The sequence below is a fragment of the Aspergillus neoniger genome (assembly GCF_003184625.1).
Source record: "Aspergillus neoniger CBS 115656 unplaced genomic scaffold BO87scaffold_32, whole genome shotgun sequence".
Classification (NCBI taxonomy): Eukaryota; Fungi; Ascomycota; class Eurotiomycetes; order Eurotiales; family Aspergillaceae; genus Aspergillus; species Aspergillus neoniger.
The window spans coordinates 277218-292820 of NW_020291160.1; the positions used below are offsets into that span (position 1 = coordinate 277218).

The 15603-nt window shown below is 50.3% G+C and overlaps 3 protein-coding genes across 3 annotated transcripts; 2 read left to right on the plus strand and 1 right to left on the minus strand.

Annotated features, from left to right (window-relative positions):
- Nucleotides 1-410: 410 nt before the first annotated feature.
- Nucleotides 411-2092, plus strand: BO87DRAFT_399965 (uncharacterized protein; the record flags this gene model as incomplete). The annotated part of the gene is made up of 2 exons (XM_025625487.1): nucleotides 411-1402; nucleotides 1453-2092. The coding sequence occupies 2 exons, from the start codon at nucleotides 411-413 to the stop codon at nucleotides 2090-2092; spliced, it is 1632 nt and encodes a 543-aa protein (XP_025476474.1).
- Nucleotides 2093-2476: 384 nt separating this feature from the next.
- On the minus strand, nucleotides 2477-3760 carry BO87DRAFT_409347 (amidohydrolase family protein). The gene is made up of 2 exons (XM_025626237.1): nucleotides 3361-3760; nucleotides 2477-3295 (listed from the first exon to the last, which is right to left on the minus strand). Exons 1-2 carry the CDS (start codon nucleotides 3660-3662, stop codon nucleotides 2569-2571), a joined length of 1029 nt encoding a protein of 342 aa, XP_025476475.1. The 5' UTR covers nucleotides 3663-3760; the 3' UTR covers nucleotides 2477-2568.
- Nucleotides 3761-5457: 1697 nt separating this feature from the next.
- BO87DRAFT_399967 (uncharacterized protein) lies at nucleotides 5458-14967 on the plus strand (the record flags this gene model as incomplete). Its single annotated transcript, XM_025625488.1, has 9 exons — nucleotides 5458-5890; nucleotides 5962-6317; nucleotides 6390-6726; nucleotides 6834-7482; nucleotides 12974-13034; nucleotides 13309-13456; nucleotides 13872-14151; nucleotides 14210-14647; nucleotides 14703-14967. 9 exons carry the CDS (start codon nucleotides 5458-5460, stop codon nucleotides 14965-14967), a joined length of 2967 nt encoding a protein of 988 aa, XP_025476476.1.
- Nucleotides 14968-15603: the final 636 nt, after the last annotated feature.

The window sequence follows — 15603 nt, forward strand, 5'->3', positions numbered from 1 at the left end:
TGCCCACAACCGCTGTTCCTGTGATCACAGCCGCACTCGTAAGTAGTTCAAGGCGTTGGCAGCAGTATACACAGTGAATCTCCTTGCTTAGTCGTCGCCGAGATCCCATCATCAGGCCCGCTTGGATAAGTGTTCTCAGGAAGATGATCTCCCAGTGTTCTTCTTCTCTCGTCATCACTCTCATCCAACATCACCATATTCAGTCTTTCTCAAGATACTCAAGGCGTTGTGATACTGTGTGTGATCTTCCTTCTGCAAAAGCAGTTGTGCATGGTTTACCATCACGCAAACTGTTGCTTCAAGATCTCTGGTGTTCACGAACACATCTGAGCAGTTGTGATATCCTGCTGCGGGCTTCCTTTTCTAGGTGCACTTTTCCACAGAAGATATCACGCGACCACCTGCCTATCATGGCATACGAACTCAGAAGCAGTGGCACTCTCTCCACCAAGTCGAGCATAGAGTCCTGTATCCGTGAGCTCTACCGCCACCACATCGCATATCTTGAGGGGTATCCCGAGCAAGCCCAGGATGAAGACGAGGGAATGGTCTCTTCTATGGGTATCGACAACGAGCTTTCTGCTATGGAGGCAACCATGGCAAACGTACCAGATAATAGAAGCGAGAGCATTGGGGAGCCCGGGCCTTCAGTGAATGAAGAACCCATAGAGCCCACTCCGACCTTCCTCACTCAAAACAACCCCAATTCTAGTCTCCCACTTCCTCTACACGTTAACACAGAGCGCTTCCCTGAATACTACAGGTCGTGTGAAAACCGTGACGCCCGCCAGAACAGGCAGATTGAAGAATCATACAAGTTAGCTATCTCCAAGCTTTGCGAGGAAGTCATCAGCTTCAGACAGATTGACTCGCTGGCAACTGCGCCTCTGTCCTTCACCATGGCGGGTGAAGAGGAAACCACCAACGCGAGCACTATGACCAATGTATCAGAGACTCCTAAGATCGAGAGCCCCCCTACCCCAGCCTCACAGTTGAACACCCGACACGCAGGAGTTGGCTCTGACTCGATTCCACTTGTTGCAGAGGAGCGCAAGAAGAGCACCCTCGAGCAAATGCGGACCATGACCAGCTCCGAACACATGAGCCTGACTACCAAAACACGCTTCATTGATATGAGCAACACCGTTCTTCGACTTGAGCTCCTCCTCTTTCGCAGACACGCTACTCCCGTGGATCCAGTCCTCGGACTGACCAAAGACGAAGTCAAAGAGGTCATGCACCACTTAGAGGAACTCAAAAAATGCATCAGCATTGTGAATCACATCTTGCAACAAGAGCTCACCTGGGCGCGCCGCGTTGAGTATTCGGTCAAGCAGATCGCTGAAGATACGCAGTACAACGTGGTGACTCGGTTCAGAAACATGACTGAACTGATCCTTAAGTATGTCCTCCCCCCATCCCATTCTTCTCACCCAATACTACAAATCAAAGCAAAGCAAAGCAAATAAAGCTAACGCATACCCTATCCAGCCATCTCAACAAGCCCCGCCCATCTGAGCGCGACCTTCTCACCGTCTTCCTGGACTTTTTCGACGCGTACATCTACACCGACTTCATGAATGACTACCAGCGTCAGCTTCCCGTGAAGGAGAACTGGAACCCCGTGCGCGTCGAAATGACCCGCGCCTTAATCGCAGTCTGGGATCTGATCAACCGGGCCATAGAGAGCTATGATGCCATTATCAGAGTCACAGTGGACATCAAGGAGCGGTACACGGAGCCTAACTACAGAGAGATGCAGGAGACTCCTCAGGCCTGGAGAAGCGCCATGCTCGCGCACCATATCAACGGTGAACGTGAGCGGCAGCGCCTGGCTGCCCAGCGGGCAGAGGCCAGGAAGATTGCGTATGAGCAGGCGAAGGAGGAGAAACGCCGCGAAGAGGAGAAGAAGAAGGAGGAGGAAGAAGCAAAGACGGCGGTGGGGGTTAATGATTACGTTCCTTTCACTGCGGAGATGGATCCTACGGTCAAGGTCCGGGACTTTGCGTATGAGGCGCTGGCTAAGGCTGCGCAGCCTGCTGTGTCTGGCTCTAAGGATGATGAGGATTCGGATGATGGTTGGGTGTTTTGAAGGTGACTTTCAGGTTTGGATGAAGCTCATTTGATACTGGTTAGGTCATGAGATGGGTTGATTGAGGATTGGTGTGAGGAAGAGTTGAATCCTACGGATCTGATACATATGCAAGAAGCAATGATTTCAAGATACCAATGTGAGAAGAGCGAACGCAAAGTGACGGATGAAAAACGAAAACACAAAAAAAGAACAAAAGAAAGAAAAGATTAACAAAAAAAAAAAAAAAAAAAAAAAAAAAAAAAAAAAAGAACAAGGATTGGGAGGTGGACTGACATAATGGAGCAGATCTACATATTTACTAACATATCCGATGTAGTAGAAGCTAGATAGATCTGAGATGTATTCTAGTGAAACCATCATAGCTCGTCAGCCGAACACCGTAAGTAGTAACTCCAGTCCAAAAAAGCCCCACAAAAGTAAACAGTAAATATCATCTCATTTTCATTTCATACATACTAACCCACAACTCACAACTAATTCTTAATCTTCGCATCACAATCCCTAAAGCTCCCCAACTTAAACAACCTCGCCGCATTATCCCTCCCAATCTTAACCTTATCCACAAGATTCAACTCCGCCCCATCAAACCAAACACATGCATCCTCAAACGTCTCAAATGGATAATCAATGGAGAACAGAATCCGATCGACCCCGACCTCCGCCATACAAAAGTTCAACGTGGTGGTGGAAAAGTGCCCCGACGTCGTAATCCAGATATTCTGAGCAAAGTACTCCCGGATCGTCTTCTTACACGTCTCCGCCAATCCCAACAACTTCTTGCGATCCTCGAACCAGTGGTTAATGCGCCACATGTCAAAGGGTACATGTTCACCTAGATGACCCATGATAAGCTGCAGGTTAGGGTGCCGATCAAACACCCCGTTCGTCACCATCCCCAACACATGCAGACTGACGCCCTGCGCAAAGCTGAGCGGCGGACCCACGAGCCACTTCCGATCTGCCCAGAGCTTCTCGTAGATCGTGCCGGTGGGGTTGCGCGGGTGCAGGTAAAGAGGCACGTCGAGTTCCGTGCATGTTTGCCAGAAGATGTCCCAGGAGGCGTTGTCGTAGAAGATCATGTCGTTGCCGTCGGGGCCGGCGCGTTGGGTGTCGTTGACGAGGGCGCCTTTGAAGCCGTAGGTTTGGACGCAGCGGCGGAGTTCGGAGGCGGCTTCTTGGGGGTTGTGCATGGAGAGGGTTCTACATGGAGCAGTGGTTAGTAATGACGTAGTAGAGGCTTTTAGGGTATGTTGAGGGAGGTTTACGCAAATGCGCCAAAGCGATCGGGTTTATCGCGGATCTGCTCTGCGATGTAGTCGTTGATTTCCACGGCTAGGGCTTGGGCCTCGACGGGATCCCAGATGTCTTGGACACCGGGAGCTGTGTAGGAGAGGATCTGGTATCCAACACCGTATTTGTCGGCATGTTCGATGCGCAGCTTGTTGATGTCGGTGATCTCCTTGACGTGGGTTTCGGGGTCGGTGGAGAAGAGACTGGCCCACCAGCGCGTCTTTTCTTCGAAGCGGGGAAGCGCGAAGGCTTCTTCGAGGGCAATTTTGCCGAGCATGTTGTGTATAGTGAGATAGGAGTAGAAGAAGAAGAAGAAGAAGAATAAAAATAAACTGGGGTATTGTACAAATTGCTGCAGAAGAAGTGAGGAGTAAGGGCTACTTTATAAACTGGGTGATGCCATCATAGAAGGCAGAGGCGGGTCGGAAGCGGGTATGTTCCCCCTCTCGACCCTTTGCCGACCCATGGACTCTCCGGTCAAATAACATTAAAGTCTGTGGAGTATGGACTATGGAGAGTGGGGGATGGATAGATAGTACCTGGATTTACCTATCCGTCTGCTGTTCCGATATTAAGTAGGAGTGTCTGCATCCGACTAATGCGGATGAGCTATGGACTGACAGTGGAGCGGCCTACAGTCGGCTAGAGTCGATGTCGTCACAGAGACTTGCAGATGTGCATTATCACCAGCCTATAGAACCCATGTCCCCTTGCCTTTTACAGCATGTCCTTTGACTAGTAATTGTCGGTATAGCTGGGATAATAGTCCAGATGTAGTCGGTTTAGGAAATCTGGTGCCATTGCGGAATGCGGGGAAGAGCAGTGACGTCCAAGTTTCCTGGCACTCAACAGATGCAGCTGTAAGGAGATCCGAACGGAAAAGCGGCATCAGAACCATCGGATGATCCAAGACTATCTATCCTGGAATGAGGATAATAGACTACCATCAATGTCTGGCTCCATCCGACGGGTCTGGCGCGATCCGACGGTGGAGTAAGAGCGACCCCGCACGCCAGTCAATGTCTAAGCGACGGCGATCCGGGGATTTGAAGATGCGAATTGAGTCTCGGTAATCTTTTCCATCCGTGCTTTGTCTGTCACCTTAATCTCCCAGAACATCCACGAGATTTAGATCTGGGATCGTAAATCGCCCCGGTGTTGACGGATGCAGTCCAGATGAAAAAAGGAAAACTATATTTGGCATCTGGGGTTGCATGGCCATGCGGATGTCAAAACCGCAATCCAACATGGAGGGTGGCCTCATTGCAGCAAACGAGGCTTGTACAACCTCACTGTTGCCCACTGATTGCTCAAAATGCCACTCCTGATGACAGGGATTCACGTTTGTGATCGCGACCAAAGGCTGTCTCTAAGTCTCAAGGACCAGCCAACCTCAGAGAGAGTGGATGAGTCTCATTCCCTCCTTTGTCTTGCATGTGTCCACGGTGAATGAAATCGTGTCTCTCCCTGTCGCTCGTTAGTCAGACTCCAGCCTTACTCTCTTTTCTTTGCCATATCCTCTCATCATCAAAGGATAAACCAGCAACGCGTCCGCCTCAGCAATCAATCTGATTCAGTGGCTTGTCGATGTCATCGCCCCGGGATGTTGGCTGAAACGGTGAGTCGACAAATGTTCCAGTTGTGCAAGTGGTGATGCATCCCAAGACTCCACTCTTCTGCACGCATTTTCTTCCGTATCCCTGCATCACATCCTACGCGTTGAACAGTTCTTTGTATCATCTAGTTTATCGCTGGTAGACCTGCTTGGCTCGTCTGTTCACATCCGCTCTTCCCACACTACACTTCTTTGTCGTTGCTTGCATCCTTTGTTGATGCACCTCGGAGTGGCGCCAACGGTCCAGCCAGGTTTACGATCCATCCTTGTGCAATGGGCCATTCATGTTGATGTCTCCGGTCTCGGTCACTAATTTGTTTCTCCATGTCTCCCTATTCAAATAACTCTTCACATTATCGACACCTGCTAATTCTTGCCGATCTTCACGCAGTCTCTCGTTTCTACGCCTCCCACAGTATCAGCTGCCATCATCGCGACCAGATCCCAATACCTGGAAATGTTTGGAAAAGAGGAATGCCCGGTTATCGGGGAGCCTATCTTCGAAAATAAGCCCTCGAATGATGAATATGCATCTGACCATAGAGAAAACATTCGTCTCCAGCGTTCCTTCGGAACAGCTGCAGAGCGAGCGCGCCGAAACATGAACGCGAAGCTTGCCAATCCCCTGGCCGGATACACCCAGGAGGAACTACGCCAGCAGGGTATCAACTTCGCCATCACTCACCAGATGGGTGACGAAGAAGATGTGCGCGCCTTTGCAATGGGTGCCATGTTGGCGCAGGTCCCTGAAAGATATGCAGAGGTGCCCGGCCTGACCCCCCAGGAGCTGGCAGTTTTGGCGAATGAATACGCTCATCGCTGGTCCCAGCCGTGGACAATGTACCTGGTCATTTGCTTATGTTCCCTGTCGGCTGCTGTTCAGGGAATGGGTAAGTCCAAGCCTTTTCTTCAACACGCCTGATGTGGCACGACACAGGCTAAGGCAATCATGCACCTGCAGATGAAACTGTCGTCAATGGCGCCCAGATTTTCTACAAGCATCAGTTCGGCATCGATCGTGGCAGCGAATCAAGGTCAAACTGGCTGCTTGGTCTTGTAAACTGCGCACCCTACATGTGTTGTGCTCTGATCGGATGCTGGTTAACAGTCCCGTTCAATGCGTGGTTCGGCCGACGAGGCACCATCTTCATTACCTGTTGTTTTTCGGCCATCACCTGTCTCTGGCAGGGATTTGTCAACACCTGGTGGCACATGTTCATTGCGCGCTTTGCTCTGGGCTTTGGCATTGGGCCCAAGTCAGCCACCGTCCCGATCTACGCCGCAGAAACAGCCCCTCCGGTCATTCGTGGTGCCTTGGTCATGCAGTGGCAGATGTGGACCGCGTTTGGCATCATGTTTGGCTACGTTGCCGACCTGGCCTTCTTCGAGATACAGGACCCTGCAGGGATTGTCGGTCTCAACTGGCGCTTGATGATGGCCTCAGCCTTGTTCCCAGCCCTTCTCGTCTGCTGCTTTGTGTTTACGTGCCCCGAATCGCCTCGTTGGTACATGTCGCGCAACCGCTATGACAAGGCCTATGAGTCCATGTGCAGTTTACGTTTCAACAAGGTCCAGGCCGCGCGTGATTTGTACTACATGCACACGTTGCTGCAGGCAGAGACAGGCATGAAACTGGGGCAGAACAAACTCATCGAACTTATCGCCGTTCCCCGAAACCGGCGCGCGTTGATTGCGTCGGAGCTCGTCATGTTCATGCAACAGGTATGTCAACCACAGCTGCAATTTCCAAGGGAGCCGCTGCTAACCGATTGCATTAGTTCTGCGGTATGATACCAAGTATTTCTAGTATGCAATGTACTAACTGTGCTGCAGGTGTCAATGTTATTGCCTACTATTCATCTGAGATCTTCCTCGGGACGACGGGAAATTCTCTGACGCAGTTGTCCGTATCAAACCAGCGAAAAGCACTGGCAGCCTCTTTCGGATGGGGCATGATCAACTGGCTTTTCGCTATACCGGCTGTATACACAATTGATACGTTTGGCCGTCGCAACCTTCTTCTCACCACATTTCCTCTAATGGCACTGTCTATGTTCTTTACCGGCTTCAGCTTCTGGATACCGGAGGATACACACTCTTCAGCCCGTCTTGGATGCATTGCATTAGGCACGTATCTATTCGCGATAGTGTATTCTGTCGGGGAGGGTCCAGTACCATTCACCTATTCCGCCGAAGCCTATCCACTTTACGTCCGTTCCCACGGCATGGCTTTGGCAACGGCGACAACATGGCTGTTCAATTGTCTACTAGCCATTACCTGGCCCTCCCTGCGTGCGGCATTTACCCCGCAGGGGGCTTTCAGCTGGTACGCGGGGTGGTGCATCGTCGGATGGTGGCTAATCCTGATGTTCATGCCTGAAACCAAGGGGAAGACGCTGGAGGAATTGGACCAAGTGTTTTCGGTTCCGACGCGATTCCATGCCGCATATGGACTTCGCCAGATTCCTTACTTTTTCCGAAGGTACATTCTACGCCAGAAGATCCGCCCGGAGATCTTGTACGAGCGAGACGACGAGGTTCCCATGACCGAGGCTGGATACAACACTGCCTGACGATCTCGCTGATCCTTCGGGGAGATCCTGTCGTGATCGATGGTCATATGTATGAAGATCTACAAAATGGAGGATATGATATGATGATGTTGCTTAGCTTGTAGCAGAGTTGCCGAACAGTTGCTTTGTCAAATAATCCTAATTAGATCGTCAAAATATTTTGCTGAATCAGTCATGACCCCACTCGAACTTCAATCGTTGCTCATTCTCAAGTGTCTAAGATAATCCTGTCTGTCGACAACCCCGCACCCACCCAATGGTAGCAAAAAGCAATAACATATTCTCATCGCCCCTCACCAAACCCCCTCATTTATTTCTCAGCTCATCCCCCGTATCGGAAGATACAAAGATATTCCCACCACGGAAAGCCCCCTGTGTGTGTATGTGGCAAATGGCGAACTAAGGCGTCCGGGTACGTACGTACTTCTTTCTACTAACGCGGAGCTAGCAAGCATGACCCCACTCCACCTCAGCTGAGATGGGGTCGAGATGATTGTTAGACTCGGAGAGAGTAGGTAAGTGCATGGACTGATGGATAAGATCTGACACCAAGATAGAGCTATACATAATATGGATGTAGATTTCTTTATCTATTCGCGGGCATGTTTAGGGCATAGTAAGTAGTACTGAGTTCTTGTAAGCGTGAGCAGCAAGTAATCTAATAAATAGTTGTGTATTGGTGAATCATAGTGAAGAAGATATTGGCTTGAGATGATAGTATGGCAAATAGGACATCTACTAACTTCTCTACTTAGGTCCTCGCGGTGTGTTTGGTAGTAGTTAGTAGTTAGTAGGTGTGGTTTCAGCTGGTGGGGAGTACATCATATACAATTAACCCGTCTATGGAGCAATGATCGGGATTTGAATCGGAAATTGTTTCCTGGTTTGTATGGTTTGATGATTGGTCTACGTGTATATTATATGAGCTATTCGACTTTGGAGACTTTAACATTTGAACAGGATACTAGTAGGTACAAAAATAAATACAGGTATGATACTAAGCTGGGCTGGGCTGAACTTGTGCGACCTATCTACCTAGTGCTCTTACCAGTTCCATTCAATATGATATCTGGTGTAGACGCTGTACACTAGCTAATAGTTAGGAGCAGGGATTGGTGGTATATCCTCGGGAATACGAGACGGTGCTTCACGTAGACCATCTATCTAGTAGCGGCAAGTGTCTGCCAAGAAGAACAACTGCGTAGTATCAGTCACCGCTGGAGTAGATGAATCGGGTTTCAATACTCAGTAGGCTATCCGAAGGGGTAGAACAGACAATCGCAGTTAGTTAGTTGAGTTTGAACAAATGATAATGTGGGCCAGTGCTGGGCCGATCACGGCAGCATCACGAGGTGTATACCTGCTGAAGCCAATCGAGACTTAACTTCTACTCCAGATTAAAGCTACGCTGGACGCTTTACTAAAGCAAACTGTGTAGTTACTGCAACTGCATACTTGGCAACGATAGTATCACATTCATGCAGGCGGCCTAACGTTCAACCCTGACGTGGCAAATATCATACACAAAATAACATGCAATCAATGTATCAATCAACGCCTCTTCTCTTCACCCTCTTCCCCTCCTTAGCAGCTCGAATAACATCCTTAATCCCCTGTGCCGTATACTCATCATAAGCAGCCCTCAACCCCCAGACCGCCGAACCCACCAACGCAACCAAACCCAAAAACACATGCGTGACAATCCACTGCACGCCAAACAACCCTCTACAAAACACGGGCCAATTATCCAAGCCATGGCAAATCACCCACAGCTGCAGCGTCAACCACCACTCACTTCTCGGCGGTGTCTTCCCATCACTCGTCTCATCCAGAATGACACTGTTCAAGTTACGGAAGAACGCAATCTTGAACGAATCCGCCGGCGCCGTCCATTCATCCACAATCAAATCCCCCTCTTCTTGCTCGGGAGCCCGACCCCATTCATGGACCGTGAACAATGGGATCGGCACGTTGCCGTCCGACGGCCGATAGACTTTGTATTCCCCGTTTAGGGTGAACCAGGCGGCGCCTTGCACGACGCGGAAGTATTCGATGCGCTTTTCGTGCCAGTGTGGGCCTGAGGTCCAGGTGCTGCCTGGAGGTAGAGTAATGCGGACTTTGCAGGAGGCGGAGGTGTATTTGGGAAACTCGTATACGACGTCGCCGGGGCGGGTGAAGGTGAATTTGTTGATGGTGTTGGTTCTTCTGCTTGGCGGGTTTGACATGGTTTTTTATGGCGCAAGGTGCAGGTTTTTATTGATTGCGGAGATTAAGCTATAGCCAGTGGTGGGTATTTGGGTGAGTTGGCTGAAGGATTTTTGCTGCATGGCGTGCAGTAAGTTAGAGGACGTAGGTATGGTTATATGGATTAAAGTATGTACACTTACTAGATTCGGTGGTGTTGGTGGATAGGTCATGAACGTCGGGCTCGTTCAGGTTGGACGTGCAGGTAAATAGACTTTTAGTTTAAGTCGCACGATGTGCGGAATTGGACCTCTGACCGTAACTAGTGATTTCTAATACTAAGGTTGTAAGGCTCTTTGGAGCTGAATGGAGCTGAATGGTGTTTAAACTTGGTATGCAAGGAGGAGGGGTTACATTGTAAGGTGTCCAATCATCGGGTTTCCGTTTGCGCTCGATCTGCCGCGCCAACAACAACGTGCATTTCAGCTGAGCACATCACCTCTACATGATAATACGATCAGTATGCAATTGCGTCGCATTGTTGCCCGAGGTTAGATTAATTTCAGCCATGGATGTGGTGTCGTTGGATATTGCGGTCCTTCGGGGTTTGAGCATTGCTGTCTACTGTTACTAGTACTAGGACTACGGAGAACTAGTACTATGTATGTCTCCACATGACTTGCATCCAAGAGTTGGTATTGTTACGGTATCTACTATGTTCTTCTCTCTCATATCCTTGACTGATGCCTGGATGGTTGGAATTGACTTCAACCCCTCACCTACGTCAATGCAGAATCGTCGTCACAGCTGCATACAACCGACGAACGTGCCGCTCCAACGTGCTACTCTTTACCTAGTATGTATAGCTCGTGCAATACTCGGAGCAAGATGTAAGTACGGCTGAGAGGTGGCCCACATGGTTGCTCTCCATGATGATCTCGTGGCCCTGCCTGCCTGATGACGGTAGAGTGTCGAGAATGAGACAAGTGCTACAGCTATTGCCAGTATAGACTTTGCGCAAATCTTCTCATGGTCTATATCGCGTAATTAGTGAGCGTGCCTCAGCTATATAAGCTCGCTCCTCGTCTCCTCGATGAGTATACCTGAAGACATCATCAGAGTCTCCAAGAACAATGAATATGACTACAATGGCTGCAGACGGAAAGATTGTCATCGTTGGTGGTGGGCCAGTGGGCTCCCTGGCGGCCCTCTATGCCAGCCATTACCATGACAATGTAGAAGTATACGAACTGCGTGGGGGTATGTTCTCACAAGAAACTCGTATACTCATACGTCTAGCTAACAAGTCATCCTCTAGACGAGCGGCTGAACCCATCAGGCGCCTCTCCCCTGCTTCAGAAATCCATCAACTTCACTCTCTCCGAGCGTGGCATCAGAGCCCTCGAAAAGTCCGGTCGAACTGACCTACTCCGAGCCATCATGCGGACTGCCATCCCCATGCACGGCAGAATGGTCCACGGAAGAACCGTCTCAGGAAAACTCCAACAGACATTCCACCAATACGACGTGCACGGAAACTCCCTATACTCCCTAGACCGCAAAGCCCTCAACATCGCCCTCCGTCAAGAGCTCGACGCCACCCCCAACGTGAAGATGTTCTTCCACCACAAGCTCATCCGAGCAGACATGAAAACCCGTAAGGTCTGGTTCGAGCAACGAGAAGAACCCTCACCATCCACTACAACAACAACACCACCCCCACCCAAAGAAGTCCCCTTCGACTTCCTCATCGGCGCCGACGGCGCCCACTCCATAACCAGGCAACAAATCATGCGCCACACTCCGCTCGACTACCAACAACAATACGCCGACACAGTGTGGTGCGAACTACGCATCCCACCCACCGAAAAGACCAACACCTTCCGACTCCCCCCCAACTACCTCCACATCTGGCCCGGAGGGCAATACATGTTCTGCGCCTTCCCTTGCCCAGACCAATCCTTCAACTGCATTCTCTTCGCGCCAGCATCCTGTCTCGACTCTCTCAAATCCTCCCCACCAGCCACCCTCTTCGACTTCTTCGACACCCACTTCCCGGGCGTCTGCCCAGACCTGATCTCCCAATCCTCCCTCTCCCAACAATTCTACCCAAGCCCGCACCTCCCCCTCATCGGCATAAAATGCAGCCCGCACCATTACGGCTCCGCAGCCGTGATCATCGGCGACGCCGCGCACGCCATGTTCCCGTTCTACGGGCAGGGACTGAACGCAGGGATGGAGGACGTTCGGATCCTCTTCGATTTACTCGATGAGCACCGCGTGTTCAGTCATGGCAAGTTGTCGAATAATAAGGATCATGCCCGCGCCGCGGCGTTGACGAAGTACTCGAACCAGCGTGTTCGTGATGCTCATGCTATTCATGACCTCTCCAGGAGGAATTATCTGGAGTTGCGGGGTGGGGTGAATTCTCCGGTTTACAAGGCGAGGAAGTATGTTGAGGAGGCGTTGCAGCGATATGTGCCCGTTTTGGGGTGGAAGACCCTGTATTCGAGAGTGAGCTTTAGTGATCAGAGGTATTCGGAGGTTGTGGTTAAGAATCAGTTGCAGGGGTGGGTGTTGTTGCTTATGTCTGGGTTGGGAGTTCTCTTGCATGTATTGGTGTTTGGGGTTATTGGGGGTGCGGTTTGGGGGTTGAAGGGGTGAGTAGCAGGTAGTCTTTCTAATTGGAATGTAGTGATGTTCCTGGATGGACTGGGATATCAGAATGGGATGGTGATGGGAAAGTGTAAATATAAGTATGATGTATACGAGTGACGAGACGAGGTGGTGTTTCTATAGTTTGAGTGGAAAATATATACCATGAGTTTACTGTTTATACTTGAAGCTGTCTTCTAAGTGACTTAGTCCGGGCACGGTGTTTTACTATTGAAGTATAAGGGGTTTTGGTTGGCTGCTCAATATCTGAGAACAAACCATTCGATAAGTAGGGCTAGTGGTATGTACCTTGGTTAATGCCTCTAGGCAATGACGGTACCAATTGCCCCTAACTTATAGTATTGCCAGGGCAGATACGGAGTATTCTATCGCCGTGGAGTATCCGTAGGCTTATCATGTAGGGTATGCTATGCAAACAAATATCGATAGCGTTAGGATGTATTCTATAATTGTATGAGGACATATTTTTATTTATTGACTACATTGTGGAATCATTTCACGAGTAAAAATCCATTCTTTGAAAAATCTATCTTGAATAAGGGCAAGGGAATACAAGTCATCACATCGTCAGACAGCAGTTGGAACGATCGTGGATCCGCATGTTTTGTAAACTCGGAACAGGTCTGTGTGAAATCTTGCTTCATCATTGAAGGATGACTTGTATGTGTGGAACGCTGTAAACAACAAAGCAATAAACAAAGAGCAGGAAAATGTATTGGTGACAATTGTGCAGATCTGCAAAGCAATTAACGGAATGCATTAATCCCGTAGCTTTGAAGCTGCTGTCCATTAGACAGTCACCATATTAGGTAGACATCTGAATTTGATTCAGAGTCTGTCGAAATAGATGTCGAAGTGAGTGAAGATGGAATGAGAAAAAACAAAGGGCGGCTTTATATGAAGAAAATCTCCCCCGGTTCGCTAACAGGCCAATCATCGGCAGCGCAGAGATTAATCCATTTCCAGATGTTTGTTCTGTTTGCGGCATTTGCGCTGTTTGGCGGCATTTCGCATCAAAAAAATGTAGAGGGCAATTTTCTGACGCAGGCTACAGCGTCGACGTTTTTTTGTGTTGGCATTCGCTTTTTTTGTTGTCCGGGGGATTTTCTCTTGTCTTGGACATTTTCTGGAAGGCAATCATTGGCTTTCTGTGAATCTTCTTTTGTCCTGTTCACGGTATGAATCACCTCTTTTGACTGCCATGATCGTCTGTCCGATTAGGAAATAAGTAAATTCTGTGTCAATCCATACTAATGAACCTTGAATCCATAGACTATACCCTTCACCCCTCACTTCACATTCTACCGTCACAATGGTCGACGCTCCCGAGAGCCCGAGGCCCCAGGAACAAAGTGTGTAGGCGATCGCATTGGGCTGCTCACTTCGGGCTGAATCCAATTTTTCACGGCCATATCCTAAATCGCTAATGCGTGCCTAGCTCCCCAAAAGAATGTCTTCCAGAATGGGGTCAGAACCACAGGCCGGGCCTTCCACTCCCCCAACTGGCGTGTGAAGCGCGATGAGAGCCCTAGTGGCCAGAGCGCCGCTGCCGGATCCCCCGGTCCCAAGACCAGCACCTCGAGAATTGCATTCAGCAGACCCAGCCCGCATGTGCCCCAGGCCATCTCGGAGGGCCGCCGTCTCTACGTGGGCAACATGCCCTACACGGCCAAGTCGGAGGATGTGCAGGCTCTCTTCGATGCGGCCGAGTTCCGAATGTATGGATTCTTTGAACAGAAGACACCCCTTGGGAGTCACAAACTGAGTGCTTAATAGCGAGCGTATCGATATCGCCATTGACCCTTTCACCGGCCGCAACCCCTCATACTGTTTTGTCGATCTGGAGACCAAGGAGCTGGCTGAGCGCGCCATGACGGAGTTGGACGGTCGGGACATGCTTGGTCGTCCCGTCAAGATCAAGCCTGGTGTCGTGAAGACCCAGAGTGAGCGGGCTCAGCAGCAGCAACAGCAACAGCCGCGCTCGGATGCCTCCCCTCGTGAGACTCGTTCTTCTCCCTTCAGCATGGACCGGTGGCGCCGCGGCGACGAGGCTCAGCCCCCGCGCACTCCGTCGAAGACCACTACCACCACCACCGCCAGCACCCCCTCCAACAGCGATCCCAGCTGTCGCCTCTATGTTGGCGGCCTCCCAAGGTTGACGGACCAGGAGGCGATCACCAGCAACATGACCAACTTCTTCAAGGATTACAAAGTGTATGGATTGGTCCCTGCGTGTATTGATTGTCCGGGATGCTAATTGGCTGCATAGTGAGAATGTCAGCAAGCTGTTCGCTCCTCACCCCGCGAAGAGATTCGAGCCCGGTGACCACTACTACCTGTTCGTCGACTTCAGCAGCGTCGAGGAGGCTGAGAATGCCATGAACGCTCTGAACCGCGCTGAAGGTCCCTGGGGTGCCGTCCTCCGGGTCCAGAGAGCCCGTGGAGAGAACAACTCGCAAGAGCGGAGACCCAAGTGGTCGTCCAGCCGGGACGAAGCCACCCCTGTTGCTGAGGAGGTTGCGGCCGCCGCATAGTAGTCTCACTAGCGCGACACATCGGAGCAATCATCCATCATGGGAACCAGACTTCACCCCCAACACTAAAAATAGATGCCTGACGTTGTTACGATATGAATAAGGGGCTTCCACCCCAAAAAAAGAAGTTACGAACTACGCTCATCCGCCTCCGCCTCCGTTGATAAGCCGCGGACCGGGAGCCAATGGCACGCCATGGGTCTGCGGAAAGGGGCAATGCTTAGCAGGGTTGCTGAAGAACCCGCGCTGAAGCATCTATCGATGGCCTCGACGTTTGTATCCGTAGGGCTACGCATCTACCGTACGGATATGAGACGGGGACGGAGACTAAAAAAGGGGGGACACGGTTAAAAATATCGGCCCGATGGCCGGCAAAAGCATTGCATAGCAGGACGCCTGGAATTTACCTATCTATAATATCCACAAATGCATATAATCACTCATGAATATCCATCATCCATCTCTTGTACGTTTTCCGTTTTTGGGTATATCTCGCAGTCAATAGATAGTGGGAGGTAGTAGTTTGTATCGGTCACGCGCACTCGAGAAAACTTCAATTCCCGCAAACTAGACGGAATCGACCGGAGCATCACCCAATATTGGGCTCATTGGGTCCAGACTACGACGAAAAATCGC

What these genes read in the sequence shown, in the direction of transcription:
- BO87DRAFT_409347 (XM_025626237.1), bottom strand. Translation starts at nt 3,662, where the DNA reads ATGCTCGGCAAAATTGCCCTCGAAGAAGCCTTCGCGCTTCCCCGCTTC. An exon ending in GATCGCTTTGGCGCATTTGC is followed by an intron (nt 3,296 to 3,360) that starts GTAAACCTCCCT and finishes TGCTCCATGTAG; the next exon opens with AACCCTCTCCATGCACAACC.